This window comes from Oryx dammah, unplaced genomic scaffold (genome assembly GCF_014754425.2).
Source record: "Oryx dammah isolate SB20612 unplaced genomic scaffold, SCBI_Odam_1.1 HiC_scaffold_4, whole genome shotgun sequence".
NCBI lineage: Eukaryota > Metazoa > Chordata > Mammalia > Artiodactyla > Bovidae > Oryx > Oryx dammah.
This window is the reverse complement of record NW_024070188.1, coordinates 57799829-57821846: the sequence shown is the minus strand read 5'-3', so window position 1 is coordinate 57821846 and position 22018 is coordinate 57799829. Positions and strand designations below refer to the sequence as shown.

The 22018-nt window shown below is 38.2% G+C and overlaps 2 protein-coding genes across 2 annotated transcripts; both read right to left on the bottom strand.

Moving 5' to 3' along the window:
* Positions 1-7254: 7254 nt before the first annotated feature.
* Positions 7255-8280, bottom strand: TAAR8 (trace amine associated receptor 8). The gene has a single exon (XM_040239236.1). The coding sequence runs from the start codon at positions 8278-8280 to the stop codon at positions 7255-7257; it is 1026 nt and encodes a 341-aa protein (XP_040095170.1).
* A 12023-nt stretch (positions 8281-20303) lies between these two features.
* On the bottom strand, positions 20304-21350 carry TAAR9 (trace amine associated receptor 9). Its single transcript, XM_040239235.1, has one exon. The coding sequence runs from the start codon at positions 21348-21350 to the stop codon at positions 20304-20306; it is 1047 nt and encodes a 348-aa protein (XP_040095169.1).
* Positions 21351-22018: the final 668 nt, after the last annotated feature.

Sequence of the window (22018 nt, the reverse complement as noted above, 5' to 3'; positions counted from 1 at the left end):
TCATGTAATATGAGAGACAGACAGAAAATAGCAATAATAATGTGCTTCAAGCTAAAATTAACACATATGAAAGATATAAAGTGATCAGAAAAAGAACAAAGCTGGAAGTATCATGTTCCTTGACTTCAAATGATACTACGAAGCTGCTGCTGCTGCTGCTGCTGCTGCTAAGTCGCTTCAGTTGTGTCCGACTCTGTGCGACCCCATAGATGGCAGCCCACCAGGCTCCCCCCATCTCTGGGATTCTCCAGGCAAGAACACTGGAGTGGGTTGCCATTTCCTTCTCCAATGCATGAAAGTGAAAAGTGAAAGTGAAGTCGCTCAATCGTGCCCGACTCTTAGCGACCCCATGGACTGCAGCCTACCAGGCTCCTCCGTCCATGGGATTTTCCAGGCAAGAGTACTGGAGTGGGTTGCTACGAGGCTAAAGTGACACAAAAACAGATACCCAGATCGATGGCCTCTGAATAGAGAGCCCCGAGATAAACTCACACTTATGGTCAGCTAATCTGTGACAGAACAGGCAATCTATGGCACAAATGGGGAAAGGACCGTCTCTTCAGTAAGTGGTGGTGTGAAAACTTTCACTTCTCAGAGAAATGGATTCTTCAGCTATGCTTGTACACTTGGGGCCATGGGACACTTGGGGATTTCTAGGACCTGTCATGACTAAACACTACTCTCAGTAGCTCAGGAATCTTTTACTGTCCCTGTGCTGCAGCAGAGTGGTGAGATGATCTGTCAAGCTACATCGCTAAACAGCCTAGGTGACCATTTCCGCCCTGTGGTCTCCATTCTTACTGACTTCTGTCCAGAAAATGGAGAGTGTGCTTCCCCTACTCTTGGATCTTCTCCCTTCAAACATACTTGACTCTCTCAGTTTTCTGTCACTGCTACAAGAAATCACCACAAACTTGGTAGCTTGAAACAACAGAAAGGTATTCCCTGATAGTTCTAGAGGCCAAAATTATAAAATCCCAAATCAAGGTGTTACCAGGACCATGCTTCTTCTGGAGGGTCTAGGAAAGAATCCATCCCCAGCCTCCTTTAGTTTCTGCTGACTTCCAGCATTCTTTGGCTTGTGGCCTCATCACTCTAATCTCTGTTCCTGTTATCACATCACCTTTTTCTCTCTGTGGGTAATCTCCCAGTGCCTCTTCCCTATATGAACACACAGGATGATGCGTTTGGTACTCACTCAAATAATCCAGGATAATTTTTCCATCTAAAGTTCTTAATCACATCTTCAAGAGCTTTCTTTTTTCAAATAATATTAGCATTGATGAGTTCTAGGGTTTAGGATGTGGATCTCCATATAGGGCTTCTATAACCAATTACATGAGCTTATCATTTATTATCACTCTCAACTCAGACCATATTCAGAGAGATGGGATACCCTTCCCAATAGACCTTCACTCTTCTCTTACTAATTTTTGTTCTCCAATTATCCTTCCTACTCTTATTCCTGGATGCAAGGAAGTTTTGCTATTGTCCAGAACTACCTCAAATCTATTGAACATCATTTCTTCCTGTCCCAACAGAGTCTGGCCAACCAAAACAATCAAAATAGAATAGATGTTCTAAAGAGGTATTTCAAGTTTCTCTTATTCACAACTTGATTTTTTATTATACAGAAATTTTAAATTTTGAAACATGATGGTAAGAGAAAAATAGGAAGAAGAAAATGAGCATTGAAAATAATAGGGAGGTGGGCATGAAGGGTGAAAATACCAAAAAATATATTCACCAGAAGACTGGGAAATGGAAAAGTAAAAAATCTTAGCAGTAAGGAAAGATGACCAACGTGCTTTTGGAAACACATTTCTAGGAGATGGTTGAAGACACTCACTTTAAACAATGTTTGTTTCATTGAATTTGAGGAACAGCTTTCCCCAAATTTGAAATTATACCCAACACTATATTCTATGCCATTAAAAATGGAAATTTTTTAAACTAAATTTCCTCATTTTAATTTCTTATCCAGAAAACAAATTTATATTGGTAAACTTTCAATCTTGACCAGTTATATTAAGTTTTAATTCTCCCCAAACCAAGGGTAAAGAAAGGAATTTAAAGCTGAATTTTTAAAATCCAATCCAATATGTTTATTGTAAATTTGAATGATTACTGTGTATATATTTAATATGATTGTTGATGTGTTTGCGTTTAAATGGATTGTATTACTGTTTCTTCTAATCATCAAATTCTTTCCTTTGTTCTTTTAAGCTTTCTTGACTTATTTTAATTAATTTTTGTTATTATTCAATCATTCTCTACTTTGAAATTATAAATATCACTTTTATCATTCCATTGGCAGGTACCCAAGAATTTCAATATGTATTGTTGATTAATTAAATTTTATGAATTCCAAGCAGTGCCAAAAATGGCCAGGAATCACAGCTAAATATTTAAACTTATTATCTCCCCCACCTCTTTTGATAACTGTTGTCATTTATTTTATTTAAATAATTTAATTTAAATTGAATTAAATCCCAAAAGATTTAATTTAAATCCCAAAAGACATTTATTTTAGTTTAGCATGTATTAAGTTTTCTCCTCTTTATACTTTGTGATATTCTTCATTATTTCCTACCTTTCAGTGTTTCCTCTGGAATCAGTTTTCTTCTCCATGGAGAACTTGCTTTAGTTTCTTTGTGTGTGATGGTGTGCTGGCAATGAACACTCACTTTTTTTCAACTAAAATATATTTTTATTTTATGTTGCCTTCAGCTTTGAAAGGTTTGTCTGATACTACCTCCAGAATTCAAAGTTGTCAGTCATTTTATATGATGTAAGCTGGAAGCAGACATCTTTCTTATAGAATTTTTTTTTTTTTTTGGCTGTGCCACTCCCCATGAAAGATTTCCCTCTATCAGGGATCAGACCCGTGCTCCCTGCAGTGGAAACTCAGAACCTTAACCACTGGACTGCCAGTGAAGCCCTTGTGTAGGATTTTTAAAAAACATAACAGAAAAGTTTTCTTAGGGGACATATATGGTATAATTCAGAGTCATGGAGTGTTTTTCCAACTCAAGTAAATTAAACAATTGTGGGAAATATATGTCTATAATCTCTATTTGTATGGCAGGTGAAGGCATTTGGTTTCCAGAACTTGCTTCTCAATAATATCAAGGCAAACTTAAATTTTTTTTTAGTCACATCATCTGCAAACGATGATACACTAATTTTTCATTTTTGAATTTCCATGTCTATTTATATAGCTTGTCTAATTGTATTAACTAGTACTTATAGCATTTATAAAATGTGATAACATTGGACCATTTTGCCTTTATCTGGACCTTAAAAAAAGTGCTCCTAAAATTTTACCTCTGAGTATGTGTTGAATTTCAGTGATAGATATATTTTTACCATGTTAACATGGAAACAATGAGCAATCAAAACTTTGCATAGAACTTAGGGAAAATCCAGGAACTTCATTCAAATGCTCAGTATTAACATGGCCTGTGTCTTTGTTCTTTCTCTCTTGGGTATAATATAATAGACAATATAATAGATTCATCCCTACCTACTGATGAATTTTTCTGGAATCATGTTGCCAACTCTAATTTAGTCATCTAAGACCAAGGAGGTTATAATGTGGTGTCAATACCATCAAGACATTGTAAGTTTTTATTAGAAAGCCATGATAGGCATATCTGGGATAGTCATATTGAAAAAAGACTATCACGAAGTGTATGACAGAATCTGATCTCTTATTTTCTTTTGTTGTATTCCACATACTCACTTCATGATCAAGTGAATTTCATATTTAGAATTACATTGAGATTTTGGTGTCATTTGTAACAAAATATTTTGCTTACCCATGGGATAAACTTTAAAAAGTTTAATTTTCCTTTGGCCTTGTCATATACATTATCTATAATTTAATTTAGTAACAGTGCAATTTTCTGTGACATTTATTGAATGGAACTATCAGTTCAGTTCAGTTGCTCAGTCGTGTCCAACTCTGCGACCCCAGGAACCACAGCACACCAGGCCTCCCTGTCCATTACCAACTCCCAGAGTTCACCCAAACCCATGTCCATCAAGTCGGTGATGCCATCCAACCATCTCATCCTCTGTCGTCCCCTTCTCCTCTGAACTATAATATGATCCAACTCTTTCACTTAATTTTTTCTATTGTCCTCTATACTCTAAAAATAAGGAACATTATGTCTTTTCTTAAAAATCTGCTACAGCTAATCTAATTTATTAAGGATAGGAAGTGATAGCATGAAAATGTATTTATTGTTACCAGGCCACTCATCTATTCTTTGTAGATTGTCTTTTTCTTTTCCCAAGCCCAATCTTCCACTTAAGGAAATTAATCCCACAATCCAAAATAGCTTTCACACTCCAATCTGCCTATACAAGTTGAAACATGCTTGAAGACACCTCAAAAGTTCTTTCTACTCAAAAATAAAGCCTCTTTAACAATATTTTAAGCCCTCATAATAATTTTTAACAAAGCCATGGGACCATATGTGGGTGAGAAGACAATGTTATAGGAAAAACCAATAAGGAGTACCAGTCTGGTAATGGCAACTAGTCCTCTGTTACAGGATTTAACATCTATGGTACTCTTCTAAGCCTCAAAAATATAATTGAAAATGCATTGTCCATATTACCCACAAAAATTATTTCCCTTGAGGAAAATACTACACAAAGTACATTTTTTTAATCTTTAGCCATCCTTGACACAGGTATTTGATTATAATTAATCTTCAGTATTTGTTTGATAACAATGAAAAGACTCGGTGAAAACCAATGAGAAAAATTACTTCAACCATTTTAACTGAAATGACAGCACAGAACAATCCAAAAGAAAAAGGCTTACATACCAGTACTTTATTACAACTGTTTCATTATACAAAATATTCCAGAAATGCATTCCAAAAACTCTTATTGAGTCAATAATGTAAAATATTCCAGAGATCAACATGTAAACTTAGAGCACATGTTGTTTGTACTCTCATTAATATAAAAATTTTTCTAAAAAGCATAAAATTCTTGACCCTTCAATATCCCAGAGGAGTAAATACAGACTACGTTTAGGTGAGAAAACTGCTGGGAGTAAATGGGGATGTGAATTACACTTTACTTTCAAGTGAGAAAAATTGGTGCAGAAATGGTCACTGTCAGTGATAATTGCTTTCACGTGAAGATTTTACATTAGCTAATGATGGTGATTGCAGCCATGAAATTAAAAGACGCTTACTCCTTGGAAGGAAAGTTATGAGACATTACTTTGCCAACAAAGGTCCATCTAGTCAAGGCTATGGTTTTTCCAGTGGTCATGTATGGATGTGAGAGTTGGACTGTGAAGAAAGCTGAGCACCAAAGAATTGATGTTTTTGATCCGTGGTGTTGGAGAAGACTCTTGAGAGTCCCTTGGACTGCAAGGAGATCCAACCAGTCCATCCTAAAGGAGATCAGTCCTGGGTGTTCATTGGGAGGACTGATGCTGAGGCTGAAACTCCAGTACTTTGGCCACCTAATGCGAAGAGTTGACTCATTGGAAGAGACTCTGATGCTGGGAGGGATTGGGGGCAGGAGGATAAGGGGACAACAGAGGATGAGATGGCTGGATGGCATCACCGACTTGATGGACGTGAGTCCAAGTGAACTCTGGGAGTTGGTGATGGACAGGGAGGCCTGGCATGCTGCGATTCATGGGGTCGCAAAAAGTCGGACACGACTGAGCGACTGAACTGAACTTAATGATCATTATGCCAGTCTTTTTGTGGTACAATTTTCCCACAATTTTCTACTTCTGGGTAATGTCTGTAACTTATATCTAATTCCAAAGAAGAATTACTGCTTCCACAAGACTGCAAGTGAACATTCCAAGATTCTGCCCAGCCATTAAGCAGGAGAGGCTTACCTGCTGCTCCAAAAGCTCCAGAAAGGTACAGAGGAGATAAAGGTACAGACCCTTGTGTGTGTGTGTTAAGTCCCTTCAGCTGTGTCCGACTCTTCGGTACCCTATGAATTGTAGCCTGCCTGCGGGGCTCCGCTGTCCATGGGATTTTCCAGCAAGAATACTGGAGTGAGTTGCCATGCCCTTCTCCAGGGGATCTCCCAAACCAAGGAACTGAACCTGCGTCTTACATCTCCTGCACTGGCAGGTGGGTTCTTTATCACTAGCGCCATCTAGGAAGCCTTATGTAATGTTATTGAGCCTGGACTGCCTGATATGGGCTGAATCAGGTCCCCTCACCCCGAATTCACATGTTGAAGTCCTAATTCCCAGTATTAAGCAGTATAACTGTATTTGGAGACAAGATCTTTGAAAAGGTAATTAAGTTAAAATGAGTTCTTAATCCAACATGACTGGTATTCTTAGAAAAGGAGATTAGGACACAGACTCTCATGTAGCAAGGACCATGAGAAAACACAGAGAGAAGACAGCCATCTGCAATCCAAGGAGAGGGGTCCTCAGAGGAAAAAACTGCTGACACATTGATCTTGGAATTCTAACCTCTAAAACTAGGAGAAGATGATTTCTGTTGATTAAACCACTCCATCTGTTGATACTTTGTCACGACAATCCTAGCAGCATAATACAATGTTGCAAAGACTGAGAAAAAAGAACCATTGAAAGCTATATGAAAGTTGAGCATAAATGAGAAAATTATTACAGATATGACAATGAAAAATGAGATTCAGGATTCAATGAAATGGAAAGAGACAAGTGCATGTGGTAAGAACATGTGCAGAGTGTTGAGACAGGTGACACAGGTAAGGCACTTTATCATTTATTATTTAGTGCAATAAATATCTTTGCAATGTAAATATCTTTACATCTTATGATTAAAACACCTGCCTACAAATTTGTTCCTGCTGCTGCTGCTAAGTCACTTCAGTCGTGTCCGACTCTGTGCGACCACATAGACAGCAGCCCACCAGGCTCCCCCATCCCTGGGATTCTCAGGCAAGAACACTGGAGTGGGTTGCCATTTCCTCCTCCAATGCATGAAAGTGAAAAGTGAAAGTGAAGTAGCTCAGTCGTGTCCGACCCTCAGCCATCCCATGGACTGCAGCCTTCCAGGCTTCTCTGTCCATGGGATTTTCTAGGCAAGAGTACTGGAGTGGAGTGCCATTGCCTTCTCCGACAAATTTGTTCCTTGGCTAACTTGAAAAAAAATAAATATTTCCCCAATTTTGAAAGGCTTTATTCATTTTTTGTATCTAATTTCATCATAAATTCTTAATTTAAAAAATAGCCCTAAATATTCAACTTAGTGTTCTCATTCATTCTGAAAATAAATTAATGGTTGATGAACAATCATTAAAAAGTCCCCCAGTTAAAATGACTTTCATGGCTTTCCTAAACCAAGGATAAAATAAAGCATAAATCAAAGGGTTCATGGCTGAGTTATAATAGGCACCCCAACAGCAAATCTCATAAATATAGGCAGGGGTTATGAAACCCATAAAGGCATCAATTAATATATCAATTGTATATGGTAACCATGAAATCATAAATGCTATTACTGTGACACCCAGTGTTTTGGCTGCTTTTCTCTCTCTCTTGGCCACTCTGGATTTGTAGCTCTCTGATTCTGTTTTGCTGCCAGTATTTTCAATTTTTAGAGCTTGTTGTTTAGCTACAATAAAAATCTTACCATAAAGAATTACCATAATGAGGGAAGGTATAAAAAATATCAGAACACTTATCAAAACCCATTCTTGATTTACAACAATTTGACAGCCACCTATACAGTTGAGAGCACTTACTAATTCCTCCATCCCATCATCACTGACACCTGTGTAGAACACAGCTCCGCTGTACACAATGGGCAGAATCCAGGAGATGCTGATGCATACCCCTGACACAGACACCGTGAACTTGGTGGGATAGACCAGGGGGTCGGTAACAGCAATGTACCTGTCAATGGAGATGAAGCACAAGTGGAAGAGAGAAGAGTAACAAAATGCCACATCACAGGAACTGTGAAGGGCACAAAATCTGGCTCCAAAGTACCAGCAGCTCTCCACGGACCTGACCATGCTGAAGGGCATCACAGTCACTCCCACCAGAAAGTCCGCGCAGGCCAGAGAGGCAATCAAGAAGTTGGCTGGCGAATGCAGCTGCTTGAAGTGAAGAACTGAAGTCATCACCAAGAAGTTTCCAATGATAGCCAATAAAGACCCAAAGCCAAACACTGTGTACAGAATCACCCGAGATGCAGGTGAGTAAGGAGATTTAATACAAGATCTGTTCACACTCTCATAGCAGAACTGCATGGTATCAGGTTGGGAAAGATTGCTGGTCATGGTTCTGCAGTTGGATGCTTGCTTTTTTTCAGCCCTTTGGAAAAAATGGTTCAATTCTCAAAATTAAATAAATAAAATAAAACTGCATACTTGAATAGTGCTTTTAAAAACTTCCTCATATTACATCTATTTTCCATTTTGTTACATAAAGAAATTAAAAGAATTTTTTAAATTCTGAAATGTATTCCTTCTGTGTTTATATAATTATTTCTCTGTGTCTAAATCTCATAGGTAGTTAACTTTAAGCAAATCTACTATGGTTATTCAGAAATCACATTATCTGAATAATTGAAGAAATTTAATTTAAATACCTGGCCCTTCACAGCTGTGAACTTCTTCCTTGCAAAGGGTAATCACATGCAACAGTCACACATTTAAAAAGTCACCTCTTAATGGACCTCAGCCTTCAAGTTGTCTGAAAAGTTAACACCTAGGGTGCTTTAGAAAGCCAGCCAATAAACTTTGCCCATTATAAATTCCTCACAAGCAATCCCTGTAGTGTAAGGTGTGACTGATGAATTTTGTTGGTTATAATTAAAATGTTTTTCTGCAAAACATGTTTCTCTGTGCCCTTTTACTTTATCAAAACACGATTTTCACATCCAAGAAATCTATTTTAATTCAACTGTTCCAAAATAACCTCATTCTGTATTTGGCAATGGTGTAACCTATTCCCCCACTTATAAGACTGGCTGCACAATTTGCAGGATCTGGGACAAAATAACAATCTGGAGATCTTTGTTCAAAAATATGAAAAATATTGCCCTCGCATTGACAAGTTTTTTCCCCTTCTCTGCAGTTTTTCTCGACTTGCCAAGATATTTGATTTTTGCTGTGGAATGCTTCAGTCCCTTGGACATGGAGATACTAGCACGTCAAGTGCAGGTCCTCGTAGGTGCCTGGAGACCCTGTTCTGCAACTCAGTGGCCCACCCACTGCCAGGCTCCCCCTCCCGCCAACCACTGAAACAATAGTCCAGGCTCTGTTTGGGGTGAGGAAGCTGAGCCAGGCATCTGCCCTTCTCCTGGGCCTGCCGCCTGAACCCCCTGGGACTGCGGCCTCCACATCAGGACCAAAACAGTGCATGAAGCAGGGGTAGGTGAGGGGCTTGGCCCGCTGAGTCTCTACTGGAACATGCTGTGGCCCTCCAACCTGAGACGGGATGACACCTGCCATGCCTACAGTGAGACTGCTGGCGTGCCCACCTGACCACAGCCTTCCCGACGCCACGTCCAGTCCTTGCACAGGGTGGAGAAGGAATGGCGGTGCTAGGAGGTCAGAGTAAGGAAGGAGACACTGGACTGGGCCCAAAGAGCCAGGGGCTGAGGAGCAGGTGGGTGAAAACCCCTCCCAGGGAGGAAGGGATATAATGGGAGACAGTCATAGGTAATGTGATTCCAGGTTCCAAGACCCCGCACATGCTTCATGGTCCCTTCCAACTTCACATACAATATACAATTCAAAGATAAAATTATTATAAATTCTGAAACTGCAGCAACACACCTCAAAGCCCGATAGCAGGGTTCAGTGCTGCTGGACTAGTGACAACCCATGGAAGGGCCCTGTCTGATTCGCTTCTGAAACTAAATTATCTCTTTGTAATAGCAATTAAATGAAGCAAAGAATGTCAAGCGGAGGCAGCTGCCACACTATCTGATGGGACAATTGGGAGCTGAGGGCCTGGCAGTTCTAATGGTAATATCCTTTCTGGACACAGAATTTTGCCCTTTGGGTATCAACAGGAAGTCAGAGAATTAGAGAGGCAGACTAAAGACTGTAAAGTGTTAATCACTCAGTCTTGTCCAACTTTTTGGGACCCCATGGACTGTATCCCACCAGGCTCCTCTGTCCTTGGAATTTTCCAGGCAAGAATACTGGAGTGGCTGTGGTACTGTATTAATGTACTTTTCAAGGTACTGTATTGTAAGATTAAAAATGTTTTCTTTATTCTTTGTGCTTGTGTTTGTTTGCCTTTTATGTATTATTTCTGTGGAAAGTATTATCAACATATTACATTACAGTACTATATAACTGATTATGTTAGTTGGGTACCTAGGCTAACTTCATTAGACTTAAACAAATTGGACTTACCAATATGCTCTTAGAATAGAACTTGTTTCTATGTAGGAGATTTATTGTAATTGTATCCCTCATCTAAAATAAAAAGGAAAAATGATGTGTTTGTCTACAGAAAGAAAAATCAAGAATACTGGAGTGGGTAGCCATTCCCTTTTCTAGGAGATCTTCCTGACCCAGGAATTGAACCCCAGTCTCTTGCATTGCAGGCAGATTCTTTACCATCTGAGTGGTACCATTCTGAGTACCATTCTGAGCCACCCCATTAAAGTATTTCAAGTCTGAGGGAAAAAGTTTCCTTTGATCCTTTAAAGCATATAGGAAGCAACCCTACAAAACAAACAAGTGATGAAGAATTTTTTCCTTTACATTATGTTTAATACGTAAAAATTAAAGTATAATCTGTCATTAAGGATAAAAATATTGAAAATAGCTTGATATAAAAATGAAACAGATATTAAAGATGTGCATGAAAACAATTACTCAGCTAATTGTCAACCAAATTCTTCTGGGCAGTGCTACCTTTTCTTCACTCTCAATTCTCAAACCTAACTTGTTTTCAGCCCACTCTTATTCAGTAACCTTGCCTCCCTATTTTCTGACAATATAACATATAGAATTTAAAGACTGAGAGGATGCAAAGATTTGGGGTGCATAATGGAAGCAGGAATCAAGGATGATTCCCAGGTTTTTAGCTGCCAAAAAGAAAGATACAGTATGTAGGACAAAAAGTACATTTGAGGGGAATGATGATGGATTAAGTTGGGATTGGGTAGAAGAACATAAAACTGAGGTTCTTCAGTGAGTAGGTTAGCCTGCATACTTTTAGCTCAGGAAAAAAATTGTGCCTGATATGATCGTGTGGGTTTCCTCAGCATACTGGTGTCTTTATGGGCATAGGAGTATATGTGATTGCCCGCTCTACACCTGCCATAAAGCTTAGGATATATCTGATATTCAGTAAGTATACAAAAAAGATCTTCATGACCCAGATAATCATGATGGTGTGGTCATTCACCTAGAGCCAGACATCCTGCAATGCAAAGTCAAGTGGGCCTTATAAAGTATCACTATGAACAAAGCTGGTGGGGGTGGTGGAATTCCAGTTGAGCTACTTCAAATCCTAAAAGATGATGCTGTGAAAGTGCTGCACTCAATAGGCCAGCAAATTTGGAAAACTCAGCAGTGTCCACAGGACTGGAAAAGGTCAGTTTTCATTCCAGTCCCAAAGAAAAGCAATGCCGAAGAATGCTCAAACTATCACACAATTGCACTCATCTCATACACAGTAAACTAATGCTCAAAATTCTCCAAGCCAGTTTTCAACAGTGCATGAACTGAACTTCCAGATGTTCAAGCTGGTTTTAGAAAAGGCAGAGGAACCAGAGATCAAATTGCCAACATCTGTTTGAAATAATCGAAAAAACAAAGAGTTCCAGAAAAACATCTAATTCTTCTTTATTGACTACACCAAAGCCTTGGACTATGTGGATCACAGCAAATTGTGGAAAATTCTCCAAGAGATGGGAATACCAGATCACCTGACCTGCCTCATGAGAAACCTGTATGCAGGTCAAGAAACAACAGTTAGAACTGGACATGGAACAGCAGACTGGTTCCAAATAGGAAAAGGAGTGTGTCAAGGCTGTATATTGTCACCTTGCTTATTTAACTTCTATGCAGAGCACGTCATGAGAAATGCTGGGCTGGAAGAAGCACAAGCCAGAATCAAGATTGCTGGGAGAAATATCAATAACCTCAGATGTGCAGATGACACTACTCTTATGCCAGAAAATGAAGAAGAACTAAAGAGCCTCTTGATAAAAATGAAAGAGAAGAGTGAAAAAGTAGGCTTAAAGCTCAACATTCAGAAAACGAAGATCATGGCATCTGGTCCCATCACTTCATGGCAAACAGATAGGGAAACAGTGGGAAAAGTGGCAGACTTTGTTTTGGGAGACTCCAAAATGACTGTAGATGGTGACTGCAACCATGACATTAAAAAACGCTTGTTCCTTGGAAGAAAAATTATGACCAACCTAGACAGCATATGAAAAAGCAGACATTACTTTTCCAACAAAGCTTTCTAGTCAAAGCTATGGTTTTTCCAGTAGTCGTGTACAGATGTGGGAGTTGGACTATAAAGAAAGTTGAACGCCAAAGAATTGATGCTTCTGAACTGTGGTGTTGGAGAAGACTCTTGAGAGTCCCTTGGACTGAAAGGAGATCCAACCAGTTTATCCTAAAGCAAATCAGTCCTGAATCTTCATTGGAAAGACTGATGCTGAAGTTTAAACTCCAGTACTTTGGCCACCTGATGCAAAGAACTGACTCATTGGAAAAGACCCTGATGCTGGGAAAGATTGAAGGCGGGAGGAGAAGGGGACGACAGAGGACAAGATGGTTGGATGGCATCACCGACTCTATTGACATGAGTTTGAGTAAACTCTGGGAGTTAGTGACAGACAGGGAAGCCTGGCCTGCTGCAGTCCAGGGGGTCACAAAGTATTGGACACAACTGAGCCACAGAATTGAACTCAACTTACCTCTGCTATTGTAAGTTCTTCCTCTGCTCCTTTGAGACACAAATCTTTTTAACAGCCTCTTGCCTATTTTACCACCCACAGCTGTCTTTCTTAAGTACCTGACAACCATCCCTTTGAAATGTTAGCATCAGTTCCCCATTTCCCATTTTAGTTCACTTCAGTTCAGTTGCTCAGTCCTGTTTGACTCTTTGCAACCCATGGACTGAAGCACTTGCAACCCCATGGACTGCAGCACACCAGGCTTCCCTGTCCATCATCAACTCCCGGAGTTTGTTCAAACTCATGTCCATCGAGTCAGTGATGCCATTCAACCATCTCATCCTCTGTCGTCCCCTTCTCTTGCCTTCAATCTTTTCCAGCATCAGAGTCTTTTCCAACGAGTCAGTTCTTCACATCAGGTGGCCAAAGTTTTGGCGCTCTAGCTTCAGCACCAGTCCTTCCAATGAATATTCATGACTGATTTCTTTTAGTGTTTCTTTTAGGATTGATTTCTTGCAGTTCAAGTGACTCTCAAGAGTCTTCTCCAACATCACAGTTCATGTTGAGGTTTGACAGAAAACAGCAAAATTCTGTAAAGCAATTATCCTTCAATAAAAGATAAATTAATTTTTTAAAAAAGCATCAATTTTTCGACGCTCAGCTTTCTTTATGGTCCAACTCTCACATCCGTACACGACTACTGGAAAAACCATTTAATACTTGGGAAAATCAATCTAGGGCCAGGTGGGCAACAATATTTAGCCAGCAGACTCAGGCTAGTATGTGGATAGAAACAAAAGCTGGACAGCAGGTTCATTATAAGACTTGCTCAACATTGATTTTGCATGGGAATGGAGAAGGAACTCTTCTCAATAAGAGGACCTTTAATTTGGACTAATTGAGGGACACCAGGAAGTTTTCCCAACTCAATAAATCTTCCCTTCTTGAAATATCACTCTTAGCACTTTATCCTTTTTTACAAAGTACTTGTCTCTGGATGCCCCCTAAAGCTTCTCTTGTGCCTTCAACCACTGCCAGCTCAAAGGGGAAGCTGTGTGAGGATGGTAGGTTTCATTGTTCATGCTTTCATTCAGTCAGTAGTTACTGTTTAGCAGCTCATAGGAAGGAGACGGGGCTCCTAGCAGATGGTAGAAGTAAAGACAGGGCAAATGGGAGACTCTAAAGTAGATTTTACCTGCCTCATAAATTTAACAAAGATGAGTCATAGCAGAAACCTTACCTATTCTTCTCTTTAAAATTGTCTATTCTGTTTAGCTTTGTATTGTCTTTAGAACTTGATGAAAGATCACCCTTTGCCATTAGATATAATTGAGTATATACCTTTAAACTGTTGTGTCTGTGGACAGAATAAAATATAAATGTCAGTTGCTATGTAATACCTGGGAATATAGTCTACAGTTTTTTATTTCTGATAAATGCTATTGGTTTTTTGAAATTTATTATAAGACATTATGTTATTTCCCATCATGGTGTACAATAGCCAAGAAGTCTTTTTGGTTAAAATGCTTGATTGTATGACTTTAACTAATCAGTCTTATAAAGGCATGTTCTGAAAGTGTCTCAAATAAAACATCCTAATAAAATTCTTTCCACTGATAAAATTTATAAAATTGAAACAAGCAATTCCCATGCAATAATAGTTTGTTTATTGGCTCTTTGAACTCCAAAACCTACAGATTTGTTTAAATCATCCTAATTTTTACAGAAGACCTCAATGAGAACACTTATTATCATTTTTATTTTATAGGTAAGCAACTAAGATATACAAAAGGGTAATGACTTAACCAAGGTTGAAGCTAGGAAATGGTAGGGATGGGTTTCAAACCCAGAGAACCTGGCTTTAAAATCTCACTCTGGACTCTGTAGTATATGTAGATTTTACAGATAAAAGAAGGCACATGATTCCAAAAATAACTAGACATTCATAATCCAGATAATAAATCTCTGAGGTATCACCCCATGAATTTCCATTTCCACTCTGTATTATGGAAGTTTATGTGTTCTAGCTTTTTTCTCATTAAATATAAAATTTGGGGATTAGACAAACACTATCAATATCCAAATCTGGATTTTTCCTAAATATTGATTAGTAAAAATTTTCTACTTTAGAAAACCAAACTTAAAATGAGACAGAATTTTTTAATTTATTTTTTTATTGAATGATAATTACTTTACAGAATTTTGTTTCTGTCAGACCTCAACATGAATCAGCCATAGCTATACCCTTTTGAACCTCCCTCCCTTCTCCAGCCCCATCCCACCCCATCCCACCCCTCTAGATTGATATAGAGCCCCTGTTTAAGTTTCCTGAGCCATACAGCAATTTCCCATTGGCTATCTATTTTGCATATGGTAATATAAGTTTCCATGTTACTCTTTCCATACATCTTACCCTCTCATCCCCTCTCCCCATGTCCATAAGTTTATTCTCTATGTCTCTTTCAAAAGGATGTAGATTTTTAATGCAAAAAAGCAGTACACAATTATTTGATGGATGAAAATAAAGTCATTATTTGCTTAAAAATAGCCTTAGGTGCTTAGAAAGAGCAAGGAACTGTACCAGGTATTGAAATAAGGTGAAAAAATAACAAGTAAAAAGTACACAGCTATTTAGTATTGTTACTAAACATCAGATTACTTGATATACAAAGTATAATAAGTCTGTCTAAAGCCTGAAAATATCTAAAAATTATTGCTAAGGTTCTGTGATAAACTTAGTTTAAAATATAGTAATCAAAATAAATTTCTTGCATGTCAAAGGACAGTTGTCTTTAAAACTCATTTTTGACTTTTTAATTACTATTACTAGTGTGTTTCTGTTTTTTTTTTTTCAAGTGAGATGTAACACTGAAGAGTTGTTCTTCAAGACTGATACTTAAATAGATTGGAATGTGTCAAAAATGAAGAGTGAAAACATAAATGAAGAGCGTTAGAGCTGAAGAAAAATAAACAGCAGCCTCAAAGGTTGTAAACATGGGGATCTGTGAAATTCAGGTAAGCATCAATTTCATCAGTAACAAAAGAAGAAATGTTACGGCAGCGACCAATGAGTGACACTGACAGGTCTCCAGGAGAACCTGTATATTAATGACGGCCTGTTTTGTCTTTGCAATGTGTTATTGATGGATTATTCACAGCCTTGATGCCAACTGATAAATTTGCTCTAATTCCAACCAACACTGAGGCAAATGACAGCAATTGTTCTATAACTTTCTTTTTTTTTTAATGTATTTATTTGATCTTCACGACCCAGATAATCATGATGATGTGATCACTCATCTAGAGCCAGACATCTTGGAATGTGAAGTCAAGTGGGCCTTAGAAAGCATCCCTATGAACAAAGCTAATGGAGGTGACAGAATTCCAGTTGAGCTGTTTCAAATCCTGAAAGATGATGCTGTGAAAGTGCTGCACTCAATAGGCCAGCAAATGTGGAAAACTCAGCAATGGCCACAGGACTGGAAAAGGTCAGTTTTCATTCCAATCCCAAAGAAAGGCAATGCCAAAGAATGCTCAAACTATCGCACAATTGCACTCATCTCACATGCTAGTAAAGTAATGCTCAAAATTCTCCAAGCCAGGCTTAAGCAATACATGAACCGTGAACTCCCTGATGTTCAAGCTGGATTTAGAAAAGGCAGAGGAACCAGAGATCAAATTGCCAACATCTGGTGGATCATGGATAAAGCAAGAGAGTTCCAGAAAAACATTTATTTCTGCTTTATTGACTATGCCAAAGCCTTTGACTGTGTGGATCACAATAAACTGTGGGGAATTCTGAAAGAGATGGGAATACCAGACCACCTGACCTGCCTCTTGAGAAATCTGTATGCAGATCAGGAAGCAACGGTTAGAACTGGACATGGAACAACAGACTGGTTCCAAATAGGAAAAGGAGTACGTCAAGGCTGTATATTGTCACCCTGCTTATTTAACTTCTATGCAGAGTACATCATGAGAAACACTGGACTGGAAGAAACACAAGCTGGAATCAAGACTGCTGGGAGAAATATCAATAACCTCAGATATGCAGATGACACCACCCTATGGCAGAAAGTGAAGAGGAACTAAAAAGCCTCTTGATGACAGTGAAAGAGGAGAGTGAAAAAGTTGGCTTAAAGCTCAACATTCAGAAAACGAAGATCATGGCAACCAGTCCCATCACTTCATGGGAAATAGACGGGAAAACAGTGGAAACAGTGTCAGACTTTATTTTTGGGGGGCTCCAAAATCACTGCAGATGGTGACTGCAGCCATGAAATTAAAAGACGCTTACTCCTTGGAAGAAAAGTTATGACCAACCTAGATAGCATATTCAAAAGCAAAGACATTACTTTGCCGACTAAGATCCGTCTAGTCAAGGCTATGGTTTTTCCTGTGGTCATGTATGAATGTGAGAGTTGGACTGTGAAGAAGGCTGAGCACTGAAGAATTGACGCTTTTGAACTGTGGTGTTGGAGAAGACTCTTGAGAGTCCCTTGGACTGCAAGGAGATCCAACCAGTCCATTCTGAAGGAGATCAACCCTGGGATTTCTTTGGAAGGAATGATGCTGAAGCTGAAACTCCAGTATTTTGGCCACCTCATAAGAAGAGTTGACTCATTGGAAAAGACTCTGATGCTGGGAGGGATTGGGGGCAGGAGGAGAAAGGGACGACCGAGGATGTGATGGCTGGATGGCATCACGGACTTGATGGACATGAGTCTGAGTGAACTCTGGGAGATGGTGATGGACAGGGAGGCCTGGCATGCTGCGATTCATGGGGTTGCAAAGAGTCGGATGTGACTGAGCGACTGAACTGAACTGAACTGATTTTAATTGGAGGCTAATTACAATATTGTAATGGTTTTTTGTTCTATAACTTTCTATTTCTGAACACCCAATTTCAATATTTTTTAATATCATTTCAGTTCAGTTCAGTCACTCAGTCGTGTCCGACTCTTTGAGACCCCATGAACCGCAGCACGCCAGGCCTCCCTGTCCATCACCAACTCCCAGAGTTCACCCAAACTCATGTCCATCGAGTTGGTGATGCCCTCTAGCCATCTCATCCTCTGTTGTCCCCTTTTCAATATACAATTTTTTTTAAAGTAGCGCTGTACTTTTAGTATCAACCGATTAGGAAAAATACATGTTGGACAAAAACAATTATGAATTAAATAATACTTTTATATAAATGCATATTTTATTAATAAAAATAAACATGCATTTTAATAATAGTACATATATGTGAGACACATAGTATTTATGAAATCTACAACCTGAAGCTTAAGTGGATTAATTACATCTTTGCAATAACTGTCTACTTCCATCTTCAGGGTGTCTTATTCCAAATACATCCAAGGCTCTGCAGCAATTTTGTATGCAGCTAGCCAAGAAGTTAATCTATTGCTTGTATAAATAAATTAGATGTAGAAGAAAGGAGTGGTGCTGAGGTCATCATTGAGATAGTTTGGAGTTAAATAACCAAGTGTTGTGTTTTTTTCAGTCAAAAGACTTTTATGAAGAACTTCTAGGAGAGTAGAAAAATAAACAATAAAGAGTACATTTGAAGTGTATTCTTCATTCATAAATGTGAATAAGAGCTTAGAAACATCACTGGACAGTATTTATTTTTGCAATCAGTTCATCCAATGATCACACTCTACAAAGTGCAAGTGAATACACAGTATATTTATATATTTTTTTAAGTCCTCCAGATCATTTTCCTTATTATATGAGTATCACTGTCAGTTTACACTTGGCAATTAACACACATTTCTATGAAGAAAACATTATTGATTCACTGTTGAAGGGACACAGCTTTGAGCTCTTCTCCGGAGAGAGTGTGAGGGACCTTAATTATGATCATTTGAAAGATGACCAGTAGACCTGTTTGGTGACATCATGTCTGAACCAGATAGGTGTTCTGCATGAAGACTCCATATTCTCTTCATCCTCCTTTATCTTTATTTTTTTTCTCCTAAATACTGTCAGCTCTATTTGAAAGGTATTAATGCATAAATGTGAACTAGCTTAACTTTATATAAAGTATTTCACAGTTTTTTTTAATAAAACATATAACATACAAAGTTTATGTAACTCTGTTTAATTATCTCTTCTTTTCACCTCATTAAACAAGTTTGTTATAGAATAGTCTGTGAAAATGAGTTACCTAAATAAAGATTTAAGGCTATGATTCAAAGATTTAAGAAGGCAAATCACCTTATTCTTGGTTTTTTCCAATTTTTCTCCACCTTAAACACTTGACATACATGTTTAAATAAAATGAATTAAAATTCATATGAATAAGAAATGTTATCAGATGAGAAAACTAAAGATCTTCCTAGAGTCTGTAATACCAACTTGGGTACTTGCTATTTTGAAATAATCCTTGTTTATATTTGGGTAATTCAGTTGTTATTATAATTCAGGTAATGTATATCTCCAAATACAGTGTCTAATACAAACAATGAACTCAAAAGTACAACAAAATGTTCATTTGAATTAGCATTTGGTGGCTCAAACAGTCAAGAATCTGCCTGCAATGTGGGAGACCTGTGTTCAATTCCTGGGTTGGGAAGATCCCCTGGAGAAAGGCATGGCAACCCACTCCAATGTTTTTTCCTGGAGAATCCCCACAGAGGAGCCTGCCGAGCCATAGGGTAGCAAAGAGTCAGACATGACTGAGTGACTAAGCACATCACACCTTATCCAGATTGTTAAAGAAAGCACTCCATCTCTTTGTCTACATGCTCATTTGACTGTAATAAATTATGTTCTCCAATAGTAAAATGTTCTGTAATCATGTAATTACTGTACATGTATTCTGTGAACCCAATGTCCATAAAATGGAGAGAAAGTATGACCAGGATTTAGAAAACACAAAAATTCAATCTTTAATTCACTAGAAAATTTCCATTGCACCTTTTGCTTTTCCCCTTTTTCTAAAGTCCTTTTTAGATTAACAAGTTTCAAGAGTTTGTAATCTTACATTAACTTTTAAATAAAATATACTTTAAAGAAGATTTTTTTGTTCCCCAAAATCTAACTTCAAGTTAGGTAGGATTTTTTTAGCCTCTATATATTTTGGACAACTTAACATTGGTAACAAGTGTAAAAGAATTGACAGAATTCAAATTATTTGAAGAAACAATGAGAAATTTCAGAGGAAAAGGTAGAGAATCAGAAAAGCATAAAAGCATATGAAATGAAAGGCAACATTACTCATTTATCACTAAATTCTAAAATAAATGCCAAAATTCAACACATGAACACAACAAAATTTTGGAATAACTAACTTTTAAATATTAATGTCTTCCTGGTTGGCAAATGATTACACTTGCCTCTCTAGATCCAAGTACTTAATTTTGCCCTTGACCTTACTTCCAAGTTAGTTTTTAAGTTCCTGAAGCAATCTTGTTAATCTATGTCTGCTTCCTCAGAAAATAAATTAACTGTGGATGAATCAACTCTTAAGACTTGGCCACTTATGATAAGCTTTATTGCCTTCCGAAACCATGGATAAAAGAAAGCATAAATCAAGGGATTCATAGCCGAATTATAATAAACACACCACACTAAAATCTCATAAACATAAGGAGGAGTTATAAAATTCATATAAGCATCGATCACAGCATCAATAACGTATGGAAGCCAAGAGACCAGAAAAGCTGCCACAGCAATACCCAGTGTTTTCGCGGCTTTTCTCTCTCTCTTTGCTACTCTTTCCTTGTAACTCTCTGAGGAGCACTGAGCGTGGCTGGCTGTACTTTCTATCTTCTTGGCCTGATATTTAGCCACCAAAAATATCTTACCATATATAAACACCATGACAACAGTGGGTATAAAGAATAGGAGAAAACAGAGTAGAACCCAATTTTGATTCAATGGAGCCTGGCAGCCTCCTACACAGGTGAGAGCAACTACTAGCTCCTCAATCCCTTCCTCATTGGCCCCCGTGTAAAAGATAGAAAAACTGTATGTGACAGAAAAGAACCAAGAGAGAACAATGCATATTCCTGAAACAGAGACTGTAAACTTGGTAGGATAAGTCAGAGGGTCAGTAACAGCAATGTATCTATCGATCGAGATACAGCATAAATGAAATAAAGAAGCAAAACAGAAGGAAGTATCGAAACAAGTATGAAATTTACAGTAGCTCTCCCCAAAGTACCAGCAGCTCTCCACCGACCTCACTGTGCTGAAGGGCATCACAGTCACTCCCACCAAGAAGTCCGCACAGGCCAGAGATGCGATCAGAAAGTTAGTGGGAGTGTGCAGCTGTTTGAAGTGAAGAATAGCAATAATCACCAGTAAGTTTCCAAACACGGCCAGCGCAGCCCCCAAACCGAGGACTGCATATAGAATTGCCCGAGGACCTGGTGAGTAAGGAGTCTTAACACAGGACCCGTTGACGTTCTGGTAGCAGAGTTCCACAGCTTCAGCTTGGGAGAAATTGTTCACCATTGCCTTCTTCTTTGAAAGAGTTTAGGGTTCTCCAATTCCCTATTTCAGCAATTTAAAACAAGAAGGAGATGGCAATGTTAAAAGCTTCTGGAAGAAGGAAAATTTTCTGGTTAAAATAAATGAAAGTTAGTAACTTTTCTCCCATTTGGGGGAGAATAGGAACTCTAACCTCTTGGTCTTTTCAAAAACTATTCCCAAGTTTTTAATATAGTTAGATTGGGAATTTGTTGCAGAGAGTCATTAAAATACAGTCAGCATTCTTAGTCCAGTGATACAATTTATATAATGTAATTAGTTAATGGTTAGAAAGTCCCTTTTTTGTGTGTTACTTTACCTTTTGAAATCTTGCCTGTAACCTCCTGAGCTGAGAACTGATTAGGATAACAAGAGCTGAATTTTATCTAATAAGTCATCTCCCCTGAGTAGTCCACCAGTAATGATAAACTGTACTTCATTTTTTCAAGAAGGAAGAAGTAAATTACATCTCCTTCAAATTACAGCCTCAAAAATCCCTATAGTATAGACTGTAAAGACTAAGGAAATATTTACTCATAACTTGCTAAACTTATTTGGAGAGTGTATTTCCTCCACTGGTTATATTTTCAGAATTTGTGGGGCTTTTGATTTTGTTTCTTTTTTGTATTCCTCCGTGGTTTGGACTGCTTGAG